The 22555-nt window shown below is 36.4% G+C and overlaps 1 protein-coding gene across 2 annotated transcripts in view; it reads left to right on the top strand.

Moving 5' to 3' along the window:
• GSTCD (glutathione S-transferase C-terminal domain containing) overlaps window positions 1-22182 on the top strand; it is a 71621-nt gene extending 49439 nt beyond the window's left edge. For both annotated transcript variants that reach the window (XM_040557129.1, XM_040557130.1), the window contains exons 7-13: window positions 6568-6683; window positions 7327-7371; window positions 9052-9180; window positions 12603-12736; window positions 14536-14566; window positions 18758-18827; window positions 21097-22182. In XM_040557129.1, coding sequence (XP_040413063.1) covers window positions 6568-6683; window positions 7327-7371; window positions 9052-9180; window positions 12603-12736; window positions 14536-14566; window positions 18758-18827; window positions 21097-21233 — 662 coding nt within the window. In that variant the 3' untranslated portion in view covers window positions 21234-22182. The remainder of the gene's footprint in view (window positions 1-6567; window positions 6684-7326; window positions 7372-9051; window positions 9181-12602; window positions 12737-14535; window positions 14567-18757; window positions 18828-21096) is intronic.
• The last annotated feature ends 373 nt before the right edge of the window (window positions 22183-22555 follow it).

Below are 22555 nucleotides of genomic sequence, written 5' to 3'. Positions count from 1 at the left end.
ACAAAACAAAATCCTTCCACAATTGGTAAAAACAAACAAAAACACTAAAAAAAAAAAACACCAACAAAAACACACGTGCACACACACACAGAGCTTTTATAAATAGAACTGCTACGTGCAGGGAGAGTCCTGCATTTTCATTTTATTTTACTGACATCTGTTGACCTATATATATCTAAAAACTTATCATTTCAGGCATAAAAAAAATAATATTTATATTAAAGCTGTTTTACAAAGCTTGCCTTAATAAAGAGCAGATAGGTTAGTATGATCAGAAGGAAGGTACTCTTATCTAAAAACCAATAAAATGTTCTTGTGGAGTTCAGCTGCCTTTCTGTCCTTCTTGTTACTGCCCTCTATCTAAATATTTTAAACTATGCTTTGTTGCCTTCTCTTCTCTTACTCCCTTGACTGTAGCTACGATATCACCACGCTTGATCATAAAAGCCTTTCTATAGTGGAAAAATGATGTAGACTCTGAGGTTATCATTTCTGGCCTCATCTGTTGACTGAAAGTGCATGCTATGCATTATCCAGGAGGATAGTTTGTAGACTTTATTTGTGACATTTGGGATTGATGTTGGTTTTTCTTTTTTGGTTTGGTTTGGGTTTGGTTTGGTTTGTTTTCCAGTGAATGCTGAGGGCCCTATTGTACACGTGTGCACATTAGTTAACTTCATGAATGCTGTTAGTTCTCATGGACCTGCCTGGGACATTCAAGCCTGCAAAGTCTGGGCTTTGCAGAATGAAGAGTGACACTTTGTAAATTGCACAGCACACACCAGCTATCTATTCATGACAGTAGCAAGACTGGGCAATGAATACTGATTTTTGTCAACCTATTAGTCTCATCCTTCTCGGAAGTTTAAAAAACAAACACACAAAAAAAACCCCAACAACTTTACTGAAAAGCTGATTACTGTTGTGATGAACTGGAAAAGCGAAGACACAAAGTAACAATGAAAATGTCCAGGATCTGATAGGAAAAGTTAAATAAACAGTGTGCCAAGACTGCCTAATAGCAATTCTCTTCCTTTTAACATGCATTGCTGCCTTTAGGAATGCATGAGGGTGCTGAAGCAGCATATATACCTGTTATATCTTTTAAAAAGAAAGCACTGACATGCCCTGTTGCCAGCAAGTAAAGGCATGAAAGTCTTACGGGGTGTTTCCAAACTTCATAGATCCAGAATATGTTTTGATAAACATTCACTTGGGACAAAAAAAAAAAGGGGGGGGGGGGGGGGGGGCAAAAAAAAAAAAACCCTTCATCAGCACTGGCTGCTGATTACTTCTGTCGATTAAAAAAAAAACAAAAAACACTCTGGGCAGTGGGATGACTCTGTGTGTTTGAAACAGGCATATTGAAGAACAAGTTATTTTATAAAAATGTTACTATTAAAAATAGAGGAAAATGAGTTTTTCTTCCATTGCAACCTGATCTGCAGTACAGTGTTCCCCCTGAATCTTTTAGTTCATAGCCTATTTTTCCAAGTGTGAATGGAGAGGGAGTTCAGAAATGAAGGTGAGGTATGTAAAACAGTAATAAAAACTCATTTTTTCAATGAATGTTACTAGTTCTTATTATTCACTCACTCTCTGTTTTGCTTGTCTGTGGTAAAGAAGTTCCTAGGATATTCCCTGATAGGATTAATGCATTAAAATTCTGATGCAGAATTAAGGACAGTGTGCAGTCAGTCAGATTTTATTTTTATGTTTAAATATTATTACTTGACCCAACTCAGTTAACTTTTGAAATTAAATCAATGGGAAAACTATTTGAAGAGGAAATCAAGTTAAGCCTATGCAGGAAGTCCAAGCCGAAAAGGCATGAGACACTGGAGTATTTCTAGTGTACCTCTGTTAACCAGTGTTGAATGTCTACATTATTTTGCTTAAAGTATAATGCCTATATATAAATATCACACATATATATACCACACATACATGTATCCAGTGTGTGGTAAGAAAAAACAGAATAACAATTTCCATATGTTTATGCTTGGAAGAGCAAATGAGTCAATATTAACCCCAAGCTATCTGATCTTATGTCTGATTAAACACAAGGTTTAACCTCTAAACAAGCAAGATAAATGAAGCATAATAGAATGGACTCATATTTCTTTGAGAATTAAAAAAAAAAAAAAAAAGCAACAGATTATGCTCCATCATTACATAGAGAAGTGCTATAAACCTTATGCTTTACTAACATTTTGTATCAAAAACTGTTCAGTGCAAAAGTTGTCAGCTCAGCTGCAATCTCCGTTTTGGCTGTACCTTACGATTCTCTTGTTATCTCCAGAATTAGAGAAAAGGATACCCAATGTTATGCCTTGGTGGTAAAAGTAGTAAAGTCTATCTTTTTCCTAATCTGATTTTTATGTAAGAATTCCTACCTGGTTAATTAGAGGAAGTGATTTACACTTTGAGGACTTTGGTCATAGCTGTAAGGAAAACTGCAAGAATGGTTACAAGCAGCAGTCTTTGTAAGTACGAGACCATTTTGTTCTGTGCTAGAATGCTCGTTTGCTTTCTGAGACGCTCTCACAGTGCCTAGAGAAAGTCAAGGAGGAATCAAGGCATTCCTGTACTGTGTAAACATGGGATGCACCACTAGGGCATGCATGAATAAGCAGTAACGGAGACCACTGCTTAATAAGGTGCAGTATAGCACCTGACAAAGAAACTAGCTGAGGATCCCCAAAGCAGTATTAGAGACAAAGAAGCTTGGGTTTGTTGCTGCAGTATGGGGCAGTTACCACTTCAAGAGCCAGTTCAGGTGCCATCGCCTTGTATAACTACATCTTTTTGCTGCAACTTATGGATGTGCCTCTTGAAACAGCGTGTTTAGTTCTCCTAGTCTGTGGAGACCTCTGGCCCATCTGTCTTCATATCTAATTATAGTTTGATGAGATGTTCTGCAGAACCAAAAAGCATGTCCCCACCTGCATACTGCTTTGGAAAGGCAGCAAGATCAGAAAAATGAAATGGAAAAAAATGCTAAGGTTTGCTGTAGTTTTGCCTTCAATAAAACACCATTTCCAGCTTTGGATGCAGACGTATTTGATACTTTGTGAGGCTTCAAAAACAGAAACTTTTTTTTGAGTATCTGACTGATGTTTTTCTATGTCACTATCCAGCACAGTTATTGTCTTTACTGATTGCATTTATTGCAGGATTTGGCAAGTTCTTTTAAATAAGGTTAATACTGTTGTGTACTATAATACTATTCTATACTATTCTATTACTATTTCTGGCTAGTGAGAATATTTCTTCAAAAATAAATATTAGCTGAGCTCTGAGCTGGCATCCTTCATCTGTTTGAATTCTGCTTTTTCTAGGAGTTGCATGGAAACCATATTAATCTTACAAGTACTATACTTAAAAAAAAAAAAAAGGAAGGGAAAAAAAACATAATGCGAAAGCACGACAAGCATCCCCAAAACAAACAAGCAAACAGCCCCCCTTTGTCCCCCAACAGGAACCAAAAATACTATAGCAGGAGATGATAGCGTCATCAAGGTGAAGGATGTAGGAGCTGAGTATTAAGAAACAATTAGAATATGCTGAATTATCATAAGTAACTGCCAGAAGAAAAACAACAACATTGGTTTCAGAAAAACTCATTTTGATTAGTAAAAAACAAACAACTATGTTGGTATTTGCTTTATAGTTACTGAGCCTTTTGGCTGTACTACGATCAAGTCTAGCCAAGCAATATAGCAATAAGTATGCTCTATTCACTGCGTTTCAGTGAAGAGTAGATTTTCACATTATCATTTGAATTGGTTAGCTGAGGTTTGTTGGAAACCTAATTAAAAGATAACGTGCTAAAATGAGAACTATGTAACATTCTGCTACATGTAATGGAATGTATGCATTATGTGTTTATATCCATGTTTTGGTAGCTGTATGTTATGTTGTGCTGTGTTACGATTTCAAAGCTGAATAAGGATAAGGCCTTAGAGATGATACTTGGATTTTGCTTGTTTAGGGAAACTTGAGTGGCTTTTCAAATTTAACTTGAGAAATAAGGAAGTATTATATGAGGGCTGAAGGATTATATGAACTTGAACACTGACAAAAGGTAATATAAAAATAGAGGAGTGTTTGTCTGCTGAAAAATTACATTTCTGTGTGCCAAAATGTGCGTGCCATAGACACTTTAATGCTCTGCTTGACAAGGGCTGAATTAAGGGTAATGCTGGATTTGTGAATTCAAATAAAATATTTTCGTCTTGACAATTAATCAAAAATGAAAATAAATCTTTCTGGGACTGTATGGCAATATGTCAGTTGAGTTCTTGCAAAGGGAACAAAGCACTTTACAGTGGCCTTTATTGTAGGAAAAGGTCATGTTGTTCAAGGTTTCGCCTTGTCAGGCTAAACTGTCAAGATACCTTCTTTCTTATTATTCTTGAAGACAGCGATTAGCATTATTTACCATTACAGGGCTTGAGAAATACACACTGAGTTGTAGTATTTTTAGACATAGAAGTTTTAGTTAAATTTATTACATGTTTGCCAAAATGAAGGACTAGTGTGCCCACGTTAACCTTCTCTACAGGCCATGTCACAGCTGGCTGGCTTGCTGTAATTCTAGCTACCACGTTCGAAATATAGAGGTAGACAAAAGACCTATTGATTGGAGCTTGGTTTTCTGTCTTCCAAGGGAATGTATTCTACTTAGTAAGAAGAATTTGTAGAGTTAGGATGAAGCCTTGTTTGTTGGTAACCATGAAGAGTTGATTTTCAGGGAGTTTTTAAAGGCTATAGGCTGATATTTTTTAACCTATTTCTTATTAACTTAGTGCTTAGGAGGTCATCTAACTGAAGACTAAGTAATGGATCTGTTGCTGATGAAACCTGTTAGCATTTTAGGTTTTGACTTTAGTAACACCAGGACCTAATTGCTGACTTTGCACTGTATGAAAATTTGGTGGTGTTTTTCAGGAGGTATACTTGATACTGATGAATCCAGGCCCCTCAGGAAAACCTTGGGGTCAGGGAATAAGAACAGAGCAGCTGGATAAGGCAATTAAGAGCTTTGGTGTGCCTGGATGTTTGTGCTGTTTGTTGCTTGACAGGTGTGGTCTGTCCTTCAGTCTCAGCAGCAAAATGATTCAGAACATTTCTGCTAATGTGTGTTGCGACGCAGAAACTGGAAACAAAATTGTCTCCCTGGTCTCTCTGGCAATTAAGAAGATTTAAAGTTCAAAGCAGCTATAAGACAGTGTTATACAAAAGTTACCAAGGGAAAAAAGCATTTACAATGAACCCCATTACTTTAATTGCAGAGTTAACTTGAGCTCAGGGTGAGTTGAATTCTGAAAGCTTTCCACCAAGGGGACTTGCATCTTTGTATCATGAATGAGCTTTAAGTACTTCCATTGCTTGTTTTCACCAAATAGAAAGAAGGAAAGAAAAATTGTGAATGTCAAAGTTAGTTGCGTGGGGTTTTTTATTTATTTATTTTTATTATTTATGTATTTATTTATTTTTAAGATAATGCTTGTAAGAACCAACCCTTGTTAAAACAAGCCTAATGTAAATGAAGCCACCTAGGCTTATAAGGGAAATTTTGCTGTGTTCAAACTCCTTTGGGAGGACAAGAGCTGACCTTTTATCTTCATGGTGTATTTCTAAGGACGGGACTGTGTGCTTTGAGGTTCAAAGGATAAGCCCACACTGAATTCTGTCAAACAAAATACTCTGATACTTTTACCATGCTTTTGGAAAACCTATTCTGTTCTTAGCTGAACTTGAAATTTGATTCAGTATTGACCAGGAGCTATGTCCCTGCTACCATTCTTCGCCTTGGAAGGCTAGCCTGCCCTAAATAAAGAGCTGTCATAGCAGTGCTGGTATCACTGTCCACACCGAGCTGTTTGGGCAGCTCAGGTTTACCAGCCTGAGGTGCAGTCCCACCTCTTGCTGCTGTCTAGTCAGTTTCATTACAACTAAGAAACTGCATTTTGGACTTTATCAAGCACATTTGAAAGAAATTAATATTTTTTCCATTTCTGGTTGTGTTACAGGTGCTATGAAAAGCTGTACAGGAGTGGTCATTTTAAGAAGCACCTTGTTGCACAGATAGTCGTTTAAATAAACTGAGCTGCTTAATATGAAAGTTAACAGGAGAAAGAGTGAGACTTCTTGAAACAAGATGCTTAAGGATAGTGTAGGGATTTATTTTGGCAACAAGTATTGTGAATGGGTTTGAGCTCTCTTTCTGGGCATGATTCACAGGTTTGGAATATCATCATGCTGGAGCTTAGGCTCATTTGGTTATTTTATATGTACACTTCTTCCAGTTTACACAGGTCTGTTCCTAAGGATACAGTAACAGCAAGAGTTGGAAGGTTTTAACTGTGCTCAAGATGTTAAGAAAACTCTATCTAGTATTTTTAAATTTAGCTCAAAATGGATTTTTTTGGAAGCCCAAGTGTTCGTTTTTTAGTGTCAGTCATAAATTTCAGATTTCCAATGCTTAGCTGTTACCCATTTAAAATTATCCATGTTGAGAACTGTTTATCACTATTTAGGCATTTTCTCTGTCATCCCCAGGAAAGATGTCTAGCGATCGGGCTCTGAGGAAACAGCAGCAATTGAATAATTTGGTAGCAGCTGTGAAAAAGCTTGCTAAGCCTGGAGATGTCATTGTGGATTTTTGCAGTGGAGGGGTAAGGTGTATTTTCTTTACATAAGGCAATTTCATTTGGCTTTCATCTTTGGATTTGTAGATAGATGCTGCCATGTCTCCTATGAAGAAAGGCTGAGAGAGCAGGGGCTGTTCAGCCTAAAGAAGAGAAGACTCTGGAGTGACCTCATTGGAACTTTTCAATACTTAAAAGGGGCTTATAAGAAAGATGGAGAGCGACTTTTTGCTCAGTCAGATAATGACAGGGCAAGGGGGAATGGCTTTAAACTAAAAGAGGGGAGAAGGAAGAAATTCTTAGGAAGAACATTAGGAAAAAATTCTTCAATCAGAGGGTGGTGAGGCACTGGAACTGTCGCTCAGAGACGTTGTGGATGCCCCATCCATGGAATTGTTCAAGACCAGGTTTGACAAGACCCTGGGCAACCTGGCCTAGTGAGTGGTGTCCCTGCCCATGGCAGGGGGGTTGGAAATGTATGGTCTTTGAGGTCCCTTCCAACCTGAGCCCTTGTATGATATGATTCTATGATAAAGCAAAGCAAAAGTGCATATGCTGAAATTCTAACTGCTTTCAAAGATTCTGTCAGTGGTTAGGGGATTCTCAATGTGAAATGAGTCAACAACAGGGGACACTGACGAGATTTTGTTGTTTGTTTTGGTTTTCACAGGGACATGTCGGAATTGTTCTTGCTTACATGCTGCCATCATGTCAGGTAAGTTCTAAGTGAAAAGTACAAATGGTATGAGCTTTTTGGCTCTGATAAGTACCTTAAAAAGATGTATATCTAGGGAAAATTAACATGAAGACAAAACTGTTACTTTTGGGGAAAACTTATGCTCTAGAGAGAGATGTTTCATTAGTACCTGTAAAGATATTTATCACGTTATATTAGGGGGGGGAAAGGGTGGAAGTCATCCCTGGAAAGGAAAGTTCAGAAAAAGTTCCTCCTAAGAAAAAGGAAGAGTGGAAAAAAAAAAAAAAAGAAATGTAACTTTAGAGTACAAACATTCACCTGGGTATGCTTTGATTCAGCAAAATAACCAATTACCGTGCTAAGGTGCATAGATGATCTTACTGCTTTCTAATAAAGCATTTAAGCTTGTGTTGTAAAGTGTGTATAGACACGAAGCCCTTGTTATGTGAAGAAGGTCTGCCAGTACCTCTGCCATATTTTACCCCAAGTAAGGAAACATGTAGGCATAATATGATAGCATTTTTTGCTGTTAGAAATCTTAGAGGTTATTGTTGTACACATACACTTTGCTCTGTCTGCGGCCAATTGTGCCCAATTAAGGAATTAATTGGTAGAGGTAAACTTTTTAGAAGAAAGGTTTCATATGTGAATACCATTTACAACATTTTTTTCCTATTTCCAACACTGAACAATATGATGATCTTTTTTTTTCCACTCTGTTCCTAATTATGTTCCAAATTATGTTATGTTGCTTTGAGAAATGACTGGGTGAAATGGAATCCAATGAAAGGAGTGAGAGACTGGCTCCTTCCATAGGTGTGCTGCTGGGTATGCTTCTGGGCTTGGCTTGGGCAGGACATCCATTTACAGACCAAGGCCATGAGCCAGTAGAAAGAGTAAGGGAGTAACCTCCTCTAACAGGAGGAGAGCAAGAACTCAGGGAACATAAGGTCTCACTCAGTGTTACTGAGTTGGCTGGCAGCAAGCATCCTCATGAAATGACACAGAGGACAGGGAAAGTTACTTACTACATATTATATCTCATTATTCTCTTCTCTGTCTCACCTAGTTACTTTAACTTGTCTTTGTTTAAAAATTTAATTTTCTAGGTTATTTTAACCCTTAAAATACAACCTTTTGAGTCAAAAGATTTGGATTACTGTTGGAGTGCAGTGAAAAATTGTTTGGAAACATTTGCCTCAGAGGTCATGATCTGTCATGATGGGTATCTACCATCCTTGTAAACTCTACCTTAATTCTTGTCACTGATCAGGGGGAAAATGGTTCTTCATAACAAACTGGATGCAGAAGTCAAGAAACTGAGCTATTCAGTCTCACTGATGTGACCCATGCTTCCATCAAATATTATTCTGCAAAAAAAAATCTTTTACAGCAGAGATTTGAAATGTGCAAATTTTTAGTGTAATCACAGATGTGTGAGGTGCTTGCCTGAGAAAAGGGAAGTTCTAGACCTAAGACAATGAATTAATAAATAAATAAATTTGCCAGCTGATTGGTACTGGCAAGTCTTTAATGCCTTTCATTGTTGTTTTGTCACCTGCTAATCATTCTGTAGGTCTTATAAGTAACTTGTAGCTTAGCTGAGAAAACTTCTCTAAAGTTTTGTGCATGCTGGAACGTTTTACTTTTATTTTTCAGTATTATTTTGCTTTATTCTGTCTTGTGTATGAAATCTAGGTGGTGCTCATAGAAAATAAGGAGTTATCTCTGATCCGTGCTAAAGACAGAAGCGATGAACTAGGTTTAAACAACATTTCCTTCATTCAAGCAAATCTGGACTATTTTAATGGGACTTTTAACATTGGGGTAAGTGTTTGTAACTTTATTTTCTACAACTACTTAACTAAAATATCTGAGAAAAGGAAATTTTATGCTTATACAGACAGTTATTTCTGATGCTTCATGAAGCACCCTTGTTATATCAACCAATATTAGGTTGGTTTTGTATTTATTATTTGTTGCAAACTGGCATCACTTCTGTCATTATATGAGTCAATAAGGAAGCAGCATCTGTTCTAATCAATTATGAAAATATGAGTGCTGCCTGACCGTGCTGAAGAAAAATAGTGTGGTAGATTCCTGATTTAATCATATTATTTTAAAATTAGTTATTCACTGATGGAGGTATGCTGGGGAGGGTTTTGAAGGCAGGAAGAAAAAGGCAGCTTGTGCTCAAAGTAAGCCTGGGTACAGGAAAGTGAGATCAGAGGTGTAGTTAGGTAACAGTAAAGGCATTTTCAGATAAAGCTAGCAACTCAAGACTTCACAATGCAAATCTGAGAAGGAACTGTAATGACAGAATGTTATGCTAATGATTTACATGTGTATTCTTTGTGAAGGGTGTATTCGAGCTGTATTTTTAAAGGCAGAATGATATATAAATTTTGTAAGACTCGTACTGAGCACTCCTATCGCAGTCAGCGGGTGATGTTCTGACTTTTGGTGACTGTAAATGAGCAGACCAAAGCAGGAAATCTGTTCCATAGGAGCAAAGTAAATGATTTGAATACTGATTCCAAGTGTCCCGAACTCTGCAGATCTAGTGAAGAGTAAGGCATAGTCTCTTTTAATGCTGTAAAGATTTCTCTCTTCTGGTTTGATTTTATGTTAAAAGCATTTGAACTTTTGCAGCAAGTCCCTAACTTTCAATGCAAGTCTGACTATTCCCTAAACCATCCATCCAAGTGCCTGTTTGGCTGTAGCTTAGGGTGCTTAATGCTGAAGGTTTATGGCACATATCCTCCAGTTCTGTTTAACTGTTTGGTTTGTTTATTTAATAAGGGGAATGAAGCATAGTGCAGGAGAAGGAAGGGCTGTACTAAAATAATTTATTCTCCTCTAAGTGTAAATTTCTAGTTCTCTAGCTTTATTTTCTGTGTTAAATTGTTTAAATCTCATTGGATTAACCAGAGATCTATTGCAAGAAATCAGAATCTCCAGAATAATTTAGTGAATGCTGTGTGTGAGACGTGTAGTGGTTTGTCAGTGAAGTTAGTCTCCTGTGTTGTGGTCATGGGAGATTTTCTTAATTTTTGGTCTGTTTTTAAGGTTAATACTAAGTTAAATATCTCCTTGGAGTTTTTGTTTAATAAAAAGGTGTTATATTCTCCCTTAAATCTCATGACAAGTAAAATGCTAAAGTACATGTCTGGAAAAAATCACTTGGAAACCCTTCATTTTCAGGTCTGTGATTTCAGTTTCTTTGGCTTGATTCTGTAGTCTATTCCACAGACAAACCTGGAGCTTTCCCTTTTTGGGAGACCTATATTAATCTCATCTCAGAATTAGTTTGTCCCATATAATGATTCCCTCTCCAGGATGAACTCCTGTTTCCTCTGCAGCCACACGTAGGACAGGAGCTAGCTGTTTCACTTAATAGTAGTGCAAGTGCTTGATGGTACATTGGAAGGTAAATAATGTAAAGTTTAGCTACGTTTGTATCGTTAGGTCATAAACGCTGGTCTGATACAAAAATCGCAATATATTGATGCATAGATGTGTACAAAGTTTGGTGATGTATCATTTCTAAACCCATCTTCTGAGGCTCGTAAAGCTATTCACTCATTGCATGACTGTGCCATTTTCAATGAAATAGTACAGCATAAATATGAGGGGGAACATGACAAATTCACTGGCTATAGTACGTGAAATTTAAAGAGATCTAGAAAAATGAACCTGACAAGTCTTCATCCCTCTACTTTTGGTATTAATTTAAAACACATTTATATGCATTTTTAGTTACTATGAAATAAAAAAACTGCACTACTTAGCTGTTTTCTTAAGTGCTATCTGTGAGGAGTTCGAAAGCAGGTTAAGAAGAATGTGTCAACCAGTTCCTTTTTTATTCTGCCAAAAGGCCAGAGGACTGCTACAGGTCAATGGTCTCGTACTGAATTAGCTTTGTGGCTTTCCTGAGGGGACACTTCGTTTTCCTTTGTCTACAGATGTGTGAATTTGTGAATGAAATGCATTAACTGTGTTCATCCTCGCTTTTTGTTTCAAATACTGAATTTGACATATAGGATATCCTGAGAAAACTTTGCCTTCAATTTTATTTGTTGATTTTTCCCTTAACTAAATTGACTCTGAGGAACACAAAGAATAAATCAAATGGCTTAAAGTTCATACAGGCTCAACAAAGCTACTGTTTTTTGTTTGTTTATATACTTGTGCTTTATCCAGTACTGGTTTAAGGTATCTTTTCCAAACATGCAAGCAAAGCAGTTGTTAGTTTCTGCTTGGATAAAAAGGGAAGTAACTATAATTATATTCCATGATAATCTCATATTTTTCTGGTCTTAAACTAGTTTTTTTTGTTGTTAAATTCATAAGGACAGAAAAATTGCATTGTGAAATTACTACATATATTAGTTTTTAATGTTCTGCTTGAGACAGGAGTACTTGTTACCATCTGTATGCAGTTATAGTTCAGCTGCTGATTAATGGTCTGCTCAGCTGAGCTTACATCAAGCAGTCTGCAAACAAAAAAGTCTTTGTTTTAATCTGAGAGCAAAGTTTTTATCTTCCAGTTGCTGTACCTTGAAAAACAGCTTTGAACCTTGAAATGTGAGCTTTACAGCTTTAAACCTTTTTCTTAAATTTACAGTGAACAAAAAACATAGAAAACAATGCAGTTTTACAAATCTGAACTGCTGCATAAAGTAGCAGGCACAGTATTCAATTAGGGGTAAGGCAGACTGTATTTCTCCTCCAGGGCTGAGACGCTGTAGAAGCACATTGAGGGAGGTGCGTTCTTGACTTTTGTTTGATGTTTGGGATTGTCTGGTATCTAATAAGGTACAAATGGGAACGAGAGGGTTTTTTTGTATTTCTAAGTCCTTTTGGCTTGAACAAAAACTTTTGACTAATCACCACGGTAGCTTGTCTTTTAATATTTTTCTGGAGCTTCATTTTCAGTTGAGTTGATATGGCAATGCAGTTCACCTGTGCACCTATCTTTTGAGTACTTTTGGTGAGTGACCCTTGTTCAGTGCTGATGACTCCCTTCTTAAGTGGAGTTAGGTCATAAAGTTTCCTCAGCATAGACATGAAAGAGAGAAATGCAAAACCAAGGATTTAAGGACTAGGCCTTTGGCATAACAGCTTCATTGCTAAACTCTCTTCAAGGATTTAATTCAATCAATCAAAAATACTACAACAGGATTGTATGTAGAATATTGCTATAAAGAATTTGCTTGTTTCTTTGTTTTCTGTTTTTAACATTGTAGGTGGCTCTGCATGCATGTGGTGTGGCAACAGACATGGTGATCGAACATTGCATCAAGGCGCAGGCAGCCTTTGTCATCTCCCCGTGTTGTTATGGCTTCATTCAGAACACTGTGAAGTTTAAATATCCACGAAGGTAAACTAAGACTAACAAGAAAAACTTTAAAATAGCAATTGAAGTGAAAAAAGAAAATGCTAGAAGAGTACAAAATTAATCAACTCAAGGTCAAGATCGTTGCAAGTGTCCAGGTTCAATTGGTTCATACTTAGAGTGCAACTGTCTCCTCCTTTTTCTCTTTGCAAATCCATCTTGAAAGGGAGACAGATGGGTAATTCCTGGGTTATTTTTTCTGGATTTATCCAGAAAAATAATATCACAGAAGTTCAAAAAAGACTCTATACCTTCAACACTGTAGATACAGTATGTGGGAATCTATGTAATATGCAGACCTCTTACCTTGAAATCACAAAGTTAATAGAAAACTCATGAAAAGTAATGTAAGAAGAGGAATTGACATTTTAATGTTGCAGAAAGATGTAAGCAATCAGTTTAAAGAAATGGGTCTGCTTTATGCCACAGTTTACTGCTTGTGAAGCTGTTCTGATTTATTCCCAAGTAGACGAGCTCTCCTGTTTTTTCGTTCCTATTTTTAATACTTTTTCAATTGACTGTGTAGGTATTTTGTTTCTCCAGATCTGCCATGTTGGAAATGCTTCTTTATCTTAGGCTTAAGAATTTTAATGCCTTTGATACAAATAAAAGTGAAAGTTTGGCAAAAAGTAGCAGAAGATATGAGGCTAACAGCTTTCTAAGGCAGAACTAGATGGGGGAGAGGTTTTATTTTGTTTCATTTTATTTTCATAAAGCTGAACTTTGCCTTTTGGATGTCCAAGATGAATCATATTTAATTATACTAGAAATTAAAGCATTTACTCAGGTATATATTTGCTAGAATAGGAAGCTGAAACATGCTGTCTTAAAAGGAATCAACAGATCTTAAAAAAAAATGTTTCCATGTTAAATATTTTCCATAACTTCCTCTGTTACTGAGGTGTGCTGTCACAGAAGTACTTGGAGAGTAAATACTTAAAACTTTGTCAGTTTGCTAAACTTTGCATTTAACAGTCCTTTCTTAGTCAGTTTGATTCTTCCATCTCTTTATAAGTGTCCCTTTTGTTTTCTCCTCTGACAGAGTAAAACATAGAAGTATTTTTAAGGAAGAGGCAAAAAAAATTTAGGCTTTCTAAAGTTAACAGACATATAACTTTTCTCTGTTGTTTTGTTGTAAGATTGACTAGATGCTCTTAACTTTTGCTAAGTTATATTTTAAATCATGAAGTCCAGAAATGCACACTACGTTAGGAATCTTTTGTTGCTGTAGGTGCTGAAAAAATGTAAATTGTTGAGGTTTTGTGTTTGCTAAAATTATAAGTCTGAGAGTGTAGGCCAATGTAGGAGATGATGTGGTTCATAACGTATTGACCCTGGCTCAAGCTATATTTTAGGGTTTACTTCTTTTCCCTTAATTTTTAAGATTATGAAACATGATAGACCTCCCATATCCGTATACTGCCCATATTCCCTATTCAGTTCCATCCTAGAAACACGCTTGTGATACACAGAAAATGTGTGTGTCTAGAGGTTGTGTACCGAAGTATGTGAAAATGTGGAGAACCCAGTAAATCTGCATTAGCATTTTTGATGGTATAAAGAGTGGATTTGTATGAATAATTCAGTAGAACAGTAAAAGACATCAAACATGGTTTTCCTTTATTAGTGAACAAACTGTCATGGTTTCTGTTTTTTGAATGCCTTTCTGTATGCTAGGGATACTGCTGTTTTGCATAAAATGTGGTCAGATATGTAAGGATTGCTTCTATTTTCCATCTTGGCTTTTTTAGATGTTAATTGAATTGGTCTATTTTTTTTTTCAGTAATCAGTTCAAAGAAATTTTATCCTACAAGGTATGTAAAATATACAGCTGTGGATAGTGGATGGAGGGGGCTTGGGGCTGTTCCATGCATTTCACTGAGTCTTATCAAATGATAATCAATAATGATTTAATTGTGATGGGGTGCATGTGTTATGTGAAATGTTCATTAGTAATATAGACATCATTGTATTGCTTTCTCTCCACCATCCATTTTGTTTAAGGCTTTTTTTCTTCCATAAAGTTTCATGGTATCTCCCCCAGATAATTCTTTTTCATCATAAGGTATAAAAGAGCCATTCCTAAGATATACCTGTTTCAACACTTAACAATTACAGGATACCAATTTATGTCTTAAATACTAACACTTATACTGTAGAAATTTACAATCATTTTTTAGGTAAAATGCTTACTTTTATAGATATTATTTTATGACAAACTCAGATTTCCCCCTCTAATTTATGTCTAGAAGATTGGGCATAATGAGTAGGAAGAACAAATACTCTTCATGAAGAGTTCTGTACAGTATTGTTTCAAAAACCTTTATTCAAAATTATTTTAAAAGTATTCAAATGTGTTTTGATCCTGGAGTCTGTGTGGAGATAGCTTGAGAGAAAAGTGGGAGAATGAAGCAATGAGGCATGCAGATCTGACAGAATGAAGATAACTGGGGAGTGGAAAAGGACAAGAGCAGAGAAGTGGTCAGGTGACAACTGGTACCAATTCATTAAGCTTTGTCTGGTGTGTTTAAACTTGTTACTGATGAGCAGCCAGAAGTTTGATGGTTAGGTGCGCTTAATGTGGCATGGAAAGAGAATATTTGCATTTAAGAGAAGAAAGGATATATAGAAACTTTGCTAAGGTTACATGTCAAATCCTAGATAATAGTCTCAGTGTTTAGAATCCAGAAAAGTCTATGAATTCTGGAGATGCAGAATAATCCTCTATTACTGAAATATGTGAGAAGGATGTTATTTCTAATTGCCAAACGTAATGGGGACAGTGAGCATACTGATGATGCTGTATTTAGCAGGAAAATGGAGATTGTCCTTTTAAATGCTGTAGGTGGAGGTCATTTAAAAACATTAGAAAACTTCCCGCTACCTTGTAGAGGGAGTTTCAGTTATAATCTTATCTTCGTGACAGCTTGGTTTATGTACACTTTACTAATTTACATGGAAATAAATTTGCGTAGATTGAGATGATAAAAGTGGCATAGTGGATTTGGACCTGGAATTAATTTTTCCATTGATCAACATTCCTTCCATGTACTTACATGTTCCTAACACATAATCACCAAGCACTCAGGTTTGAGTTTAGAAAAAGTTTATTTGCCAACATATTGTTAAAAGTAGACCTGTGGACGGTACAGAGGGACAAGGTGACATACAAAATCAAGGAAGCCTTGGTTAGGATAGTGTGTGTAATCTTATTGCAGCTCTGATTTTTTTCTTTTTTTCTTTTAATCCGTGGACATTTAGATCACAGGGTTTATCACCACTTTAGAAGTTCCAGTGTCTTATTGTTTGTGTAGCAGAAGTGCACAGGGGCCAATGGCAATACTAAAAAATATTTCTGCTCTTAATAACATAATGGTCTATACAAATGATCTAGGCTCGATGGTGTCTCAAGTAATCCTAGATATAAATAACTTTTGTTATACAGCTAGCTATATGCATTTTTATATTTCATATTAATAAACTGTTAAAGGCTACTGGCTAGTCGCCAGAGCTGCCATGTGTTAGCCAGACATTGTCTGTGTCACCCCTATCCAGTTCCCATTTTAAATTCATTTCTCTTATCTTCCATTTTAGTGAGATCTAAAAAGACATCCAGAAGTCTGGCAATTCCAAAATGTTTTTGATGAGAACATCGTGCTGTAATTCATTAGTTTATAGCTACAAAGAATAAGGTGATGGTAGCTGTAGATGTCTACCATGATACGTTTTGAGACTCTGTTTTTCAAGACACTGTCCATGTAGGAAAATTGGAAAGTAAGAACGAATTACTTTGGACATACAGCTCTGAAAACTTACTAGGCATTTCTGTGGGTGTTCTAAAGGCAAAATAACTGTTTATACATGCCCAACATTTATGCAGTTTATAATTATTGTCCTTGTTCCTTTAGAAATACTTTTATCCTCATTTCTGCCAACAGGGAATGTGACAATTTACTGGTTATATCATGGGAAAAAGATGTGGTTATGCCTTAGACTCTAGTTTAGTTTTAAGGTTCATCTCTTGTAGGAAGCCAAGGCACTAGAGTCAGTCCAGATTTCCAGGTTGTGCGGCAAGTCTTACCTTGGCTCTGGTCTAGTTGAATGAGCTGAGATCCTGTTGTTGCAAAGAGCCAGGCTGTGCCGAGTGCCTAAAGACTGGTGAAGGGTTCTGTGCTATCTCTGACCTCCTTCCTCTCCTGTGAAACCCTTCTTTTTCTTCTCAGGCTGCCTACCCCTGTTCTGTCTCTCCTAAGAACAGCCACGTTGCCTGTGGCATTACTTCTCAGTTCTCCAGTAGTTACATCTGGGTTAAAGGTTTTCAGCTCTTCCATACTACAGAAATAGCCATATTTAAACTGCACTGACTGATAAAACATGTTGAGTCCTAAATATGTTATAGCATGTTCTCATTTTGCTTGCAAAGTTGTTATGGAGCTGTGAGCTGAAAACCCTCATGTGAATTAGCTGTAGTAGGAAACAAACATCCCTGCCTCAGGATACTGTGTGTTTATTTAAATAAGTAAAATTTGAGTTTAAAGTAGCAATAATGTCTTACTGTATTTTATTTGAAAATCTGCGAGCAAACTTTTTTGTGGTCAGGTGTCTGCAATTATATGAATTGGATGGAGTGCACTGTAGAGAGAGTTACCATCTTGATTTAATATGAAGATGGGATTTTATTTAGTTTTTTTGTGTGTGTGTGAAATGAAAACTTTTGGATGTTTATGGCCCCCTTAGTAAAAAGCTGAAGTATCCTTACTTCAGGATACTGAAGGAAGCTGAAGTATTCTTAGGTGAAGTCTCTCTCTCCATCTGTTACAGCAACCAAGCCCTTAAAGTCACCATTTTGTATAAGTCAAGAATCAAAAAAATATTTTCCTTTTGATGCAAGACATATGTTCATTTTCAGAAATGTAGCACTGGAAGCTTTGCGTAGCAGTGTGTTTTCTGTTGTCTGTTTCTGTTTTCTCCCCATACCATCATAGGAGACTTGGAACATTATAGGAGACTTGGGAATGTTGTGCAGTTCTAAAATGGTTCTGATTTACTCTGTCCTATGCTTAATACTGCAGCTGTCACAAATAGCACAGCTGTCAGCAGAGCATTAATTTCAGTGCTATACCTTCAAGGCTTTTTCTGTCACCATCTGGTTAACTCACCTTCCTTAGCTAGGCTATCTTTGAGAAACCGTTCTGCTAGCATAGCTGGCTTTTCTTTGAAGGCAGTTGAGGATAGGGTTCTGGCCCCATCCAAGCAGACAGCAAGGTGGTGGGTTAACCCTCTACTGCACCATACCCATGAGTGTCAAGACAGGAAAAACTCAGTGGCAGCTGTCATGGAAGCCTCTGCAGAAACTTTTAAGTCGAACAAGGATAGTGTGACGGTCAATTGTAGACATTTTGAGGTAGGAAGCTTTCCCATTCTCAGCCAGGTGTACCTTTGCCTTCAGGATCAATTTTTCCTTCACAATCTTTTAGGTTGATCCTGGATGGATTCGGCAGAGCAAAGGAAGTTTGTCCCCACAAAGTGGTGATTCTTTGATTCAGAATTGCTGCTTAGGAGAAACATCCAGTATTTCAAGTCACCTATTTAAGAATTTTGTCTTGACCCTTCACTGATGCGGACATGCTGCCCAGTGATGACTTTGCCTAAAGAAGGCTGTGTTGATCTTCAGTAGCTGAGGGCAAAATAAGTCTGAAATATGCCTTTGAAAAATGCTATCTTGTATACGTTGCATCCAGTTCCGCTGCTGCAGACATTTGGAGGAATTTTAGCAAGAAACAAACCCTTCTAAGTAGAAATCTGCTTAGGGTTACAAACACTTGATTTACAAATTTTTTTTACAAGCCAAAGCAGTATCAAAATTAGGATTTACAGGCATTATTTTTCTGGAAACAGCCTTCTACGGGACAGAGGTTCTTAGTACTTACAAACGTTTAATTAGATTTTTCTTACTTGAAAGAGAGAGATGCTACTGGAACAAAGTTCTTTTCTTTTTCTTCTAGGAGCACATGATCCTTTGCAGATTTGCAGATCAGACAGCTGTTCAGCTTCCACCTGAACGCAGGCTAATAGGTATGAATTTCTGCAGCCGTTATGTAGACTATTTCAGCGTCACTATTTATGTTGCTTTATGAAGAAATAGTTTAATGATTTATGAAATTGGAGTTTCTTCACATTTCTCTCCATGCTGTTCTGAACTACGATACTGAAAATATTTTCTTCATTCAGAATTATCAATATGAGCTAGAGGGTTTGCATTTTACTGATTTTTCATTGCCTTTCTACTTTCTCCTCCACCCCCAAATCATTCTATAAAAAGGGTGAGGTTTTTGTAAACTTTACTGAAGTCTTTCTATTGCCAGTCCATCTTGCATTAAAAGCACTTCTGTAGTAGTGATTTGCAGTCTGAACCCTTTGTCCTGCTTGTAATTGCTGGTGATAACTTGTTTAGAAGGGCAAACATCCATGCCAGCTGGAAACAACAAAGCTGCACTGCAGAACGTGGGCTACCTTTGGTACAGACAGGCTTCAGAGCATACAAACCTATTTGGCCCACCTCGTTATGTTTGTAGAAATTTTAGAAAAAAAAAAAAAATAAAAAATCTTCTGGGTCAGAAAAGACAGAAGGGGCTGGAAACTCTAAGGATGTAACTGGCCATCCTTGGCTCATAGGAAACACTTTCTAAGTATATTAAAGCAGTAGGAGCAAATAATCACAATGTGTTTTTTTTTTAAACTTCTTTTGAAGAATTTGAATTATCTCCTATATTCACTGCACAAAAAGAAAATAATACAGATACTGAGATAACAATATCTATTTTATAACAAACTTGTCAGCTCTTTTGCTATCATCACGATATTTGTGAACAAGAAAGAAATGTCAGTCTTTAGTTACCAGTGTAGCACCCCATGTTTTTTCCTGATGCTTACCAGGTGTACTGAAAATTGGAAGAGGACTCAAACATTTTTGAAAGGTTATAACTTTTGCCTATTCTGTCTTTGAAACTGCAATTTTTCATCACAAATACAACTTCGATGTGCTTTTCACTGACAAAAAAAAAAAACAACAACAAAAGAACAAAAGAAAAAAAGACCAAAAAAAGAACAACCATAAATCCTATTCTTCTCCCTTTCTATACAGGAAATGTCATTGCTTTTTCTGTTCTAAAGAATGTAATTTTTTTTTTAGTTCCACGTAACACTACATTTCATTGAATACCATTGCAAATCCACTTTTCTGTTTCAGATTTGAAACTGCTGTTTCAAAACCTAAACCTTAAACTTCTACAGACGCTTACCAGGTGCATATCAGAGCTATTAATGATACATGAAATCAAGTTCTATATAAATTCAAGGGAGAGAAATACACGATTACACAGGGTAGTTTAGGGTAGGAACAGGATATGAGTACTCTTGGCTATTATCTTCATCTCAGACCAAAAAATATATTTAATTTTGCAGTTCTTTCAAGAAAAAGAAAAGACAGAAACATTGGCTTTGAGTCTGAAGCAGGGCCGTGTCTTGTTCATGACTCAAGACTGTGTGACTATCAGCAATTAAAATTTTTCAGGGAAGTTCTAAATTTTTCTTGCAAGAGTTTCAAACTGCTGAAAATGTGATGTGACAAATCTGTATTTCAAAACATAGAAATCAATTAAAATGAGTAAATGGGTAAAATCAAATGGCCCTGTCAACTTATCATGGCTGTATCATAATAAAATATTTTAAGCAGAAAAAAAACTTGAATTTTTCCTTCCCATTTTTTTGCAGATAAATCTGAGATAAGATTAATTTTCATTAGTAATTTAGTATTTTTGTTAATAAGCAGTTACCTTTGTGTGTCTTCAGATCAACTGGATCACTGTTCTGTATTTTATTCTTTCATTTGATAATCAGTAACCAAAGATTTTAGATGAAACTACAGTAGGAAAACAGTTACGGTTATAAAGGAAGTAAATGCTTAGCAATTTTGAGAGCTAAGGGAAAAACTAGCCATTTTTTTTTCCTGTCACTTTTACATTAGTGCACACATTTTTCTGTAAGTTTTGGGAATACTTCAAAATAGTAGTGTCTATTTTGTTCCTCCATATGTATGTAAAGAGTTAATATTTTTTCTCAGGGTCATTGCTAAATGAGGGTTACAACACACAGATGTGATTTAGGGCTATAAATGCCTATTTAAAGTAAACCAGATTAACATAGATTATTTTTTTTTTTAAGTAGATTTGGAACTTGTTCTGTAGATAACTTAGTGATGCGTTTTCCTAACATTGAAGTGCATGTTTCTGGTAATGTTTCTATATTTTTAGATTTTCCATGATCTCCTTTTCTCTCATTTTAGGAAAGCAGTGTATGGGGCTTGTGGATCTCGATCGGGCCTGGGCTGCAGAACGAAGTCACTACTCTGTCCAAGTTATATCTATGGAGCCAGAGAGCTGTTCTCCAAAGAACAATATGTTTGTGGGCATCCCAGCTTAGAGTGTGAAGCTCATACTTGATTTGAAGTCGAACATAAATCCTCGGTGCATAACAACATCCAGCAGATTCAAGCATAGCTGGGAAGCAGACATCATGCATCTTGAACCCATTGTGTTTGGAAAAGGAAGCAGCATGAAAAGTTTTAGAAAATGAACTGCATGCAGGGAATTGCAAATTGTAGCTTGTAATGTGTCATTAGGCAACTTTTGGTTGTTCTTACTGAGAAGTCTCTACAACTGTTGATGGTATCACATCTGTCTGCAGAAGTTTAGAAAAAAGGTGGTCTTAGAGAAGGGAAGGTGATTCTCTTCACAGTAAAGCTGTCTTGGCTGCTTCAGAATTGTATTCATGTTCAAACCTTCATTTGTGCTCATGGGCAGAGCAGTTATCAGCCAGTTATGCAGATCACTAGAGGAACAGATGGAGTTTATGGTGTTAGTGAAGAAGGTTGTGCAACAGGTGGTGGCTCGATTTTGCTAAAGAATTCCATACTACTTCAGCAAGATTATTTTTAGTAAAAGATTTTCAGAATACTTTGATCATCATTCTGCATGTAGAAAAAATGTATTCTAACCTAATAATCCTTTTAAAAATGATTTAAAATTTTATCTTTGAATTTTACACAGGAATTCTGTAACCAGACAATTGAAAGTGAATATTTAAAGAAAACCCTTATTTCTCCATTGACGAGATAACAGGAGCTAGTGTGATGTCAGCGAACAGCTACTTCACTGCCACCTCTACTAGTTGAAGTGGATTGCTTTCCATTCTTAAGAGACTTGCTGTCAGATGGAATTTTTAAGACCAGCTTGTGTCTGTACACATATTCTTCGTTTATTTTTATATTCAATTTAAATTTGAACGAAGTTGCAGTTGTGGAACCGTTTGAAAAGATCAACAACAGACTTGTTACTGTAAAATGAAAATAAATGTTCTTCTGTGCTTTTACTAGTAAACAGTTTCCTACCCTAGTTTAAAATTGTCTGTTGACACTAGTACAATGGAAAAGAGCTTATAACAGTATTTTTCCTGTATGATTGTGGGTTTCATACATTTGCAAATTTTGCCATGGATTAATTTAAATGTATCTGAAGTTTGGTCAGTGTGTGTGACACAAAATTACAAACAGCAACGGGTATTGGAGGGGGAAAAAAAAAAAAAGGATCCCGAAATGTTTTATTCTTCATGAAAGTTCTCTCTCTAAAAGATCTAATTATTTTTTTGTTTTAATGTGAAGACTGAAGGAAGCTGCACACTTATTTGGAAGCACAAAGGTAAGCAAGTTTGTATTAAATGGTACCTTTAACCTGAATCCTTGAGAA

Source organism: Cygnus olor, chromosome 4 (genome assembly GCF_009769625.2).
Source record: "Cygnus olor isolate bCygOlo1 chromosome 4, bCygOlo1.pri.v2, whole genome shotgun sequence".
Classification (NCBI taxonomy): Eukaryota; Metazoa; Chordata; class Aves; order Anseriformes; family Anatidae; genus Cygnus; species Cygnus olor.
This window is presented reverse-complemented; position numbering and strand designations above follow the sequence as displayed.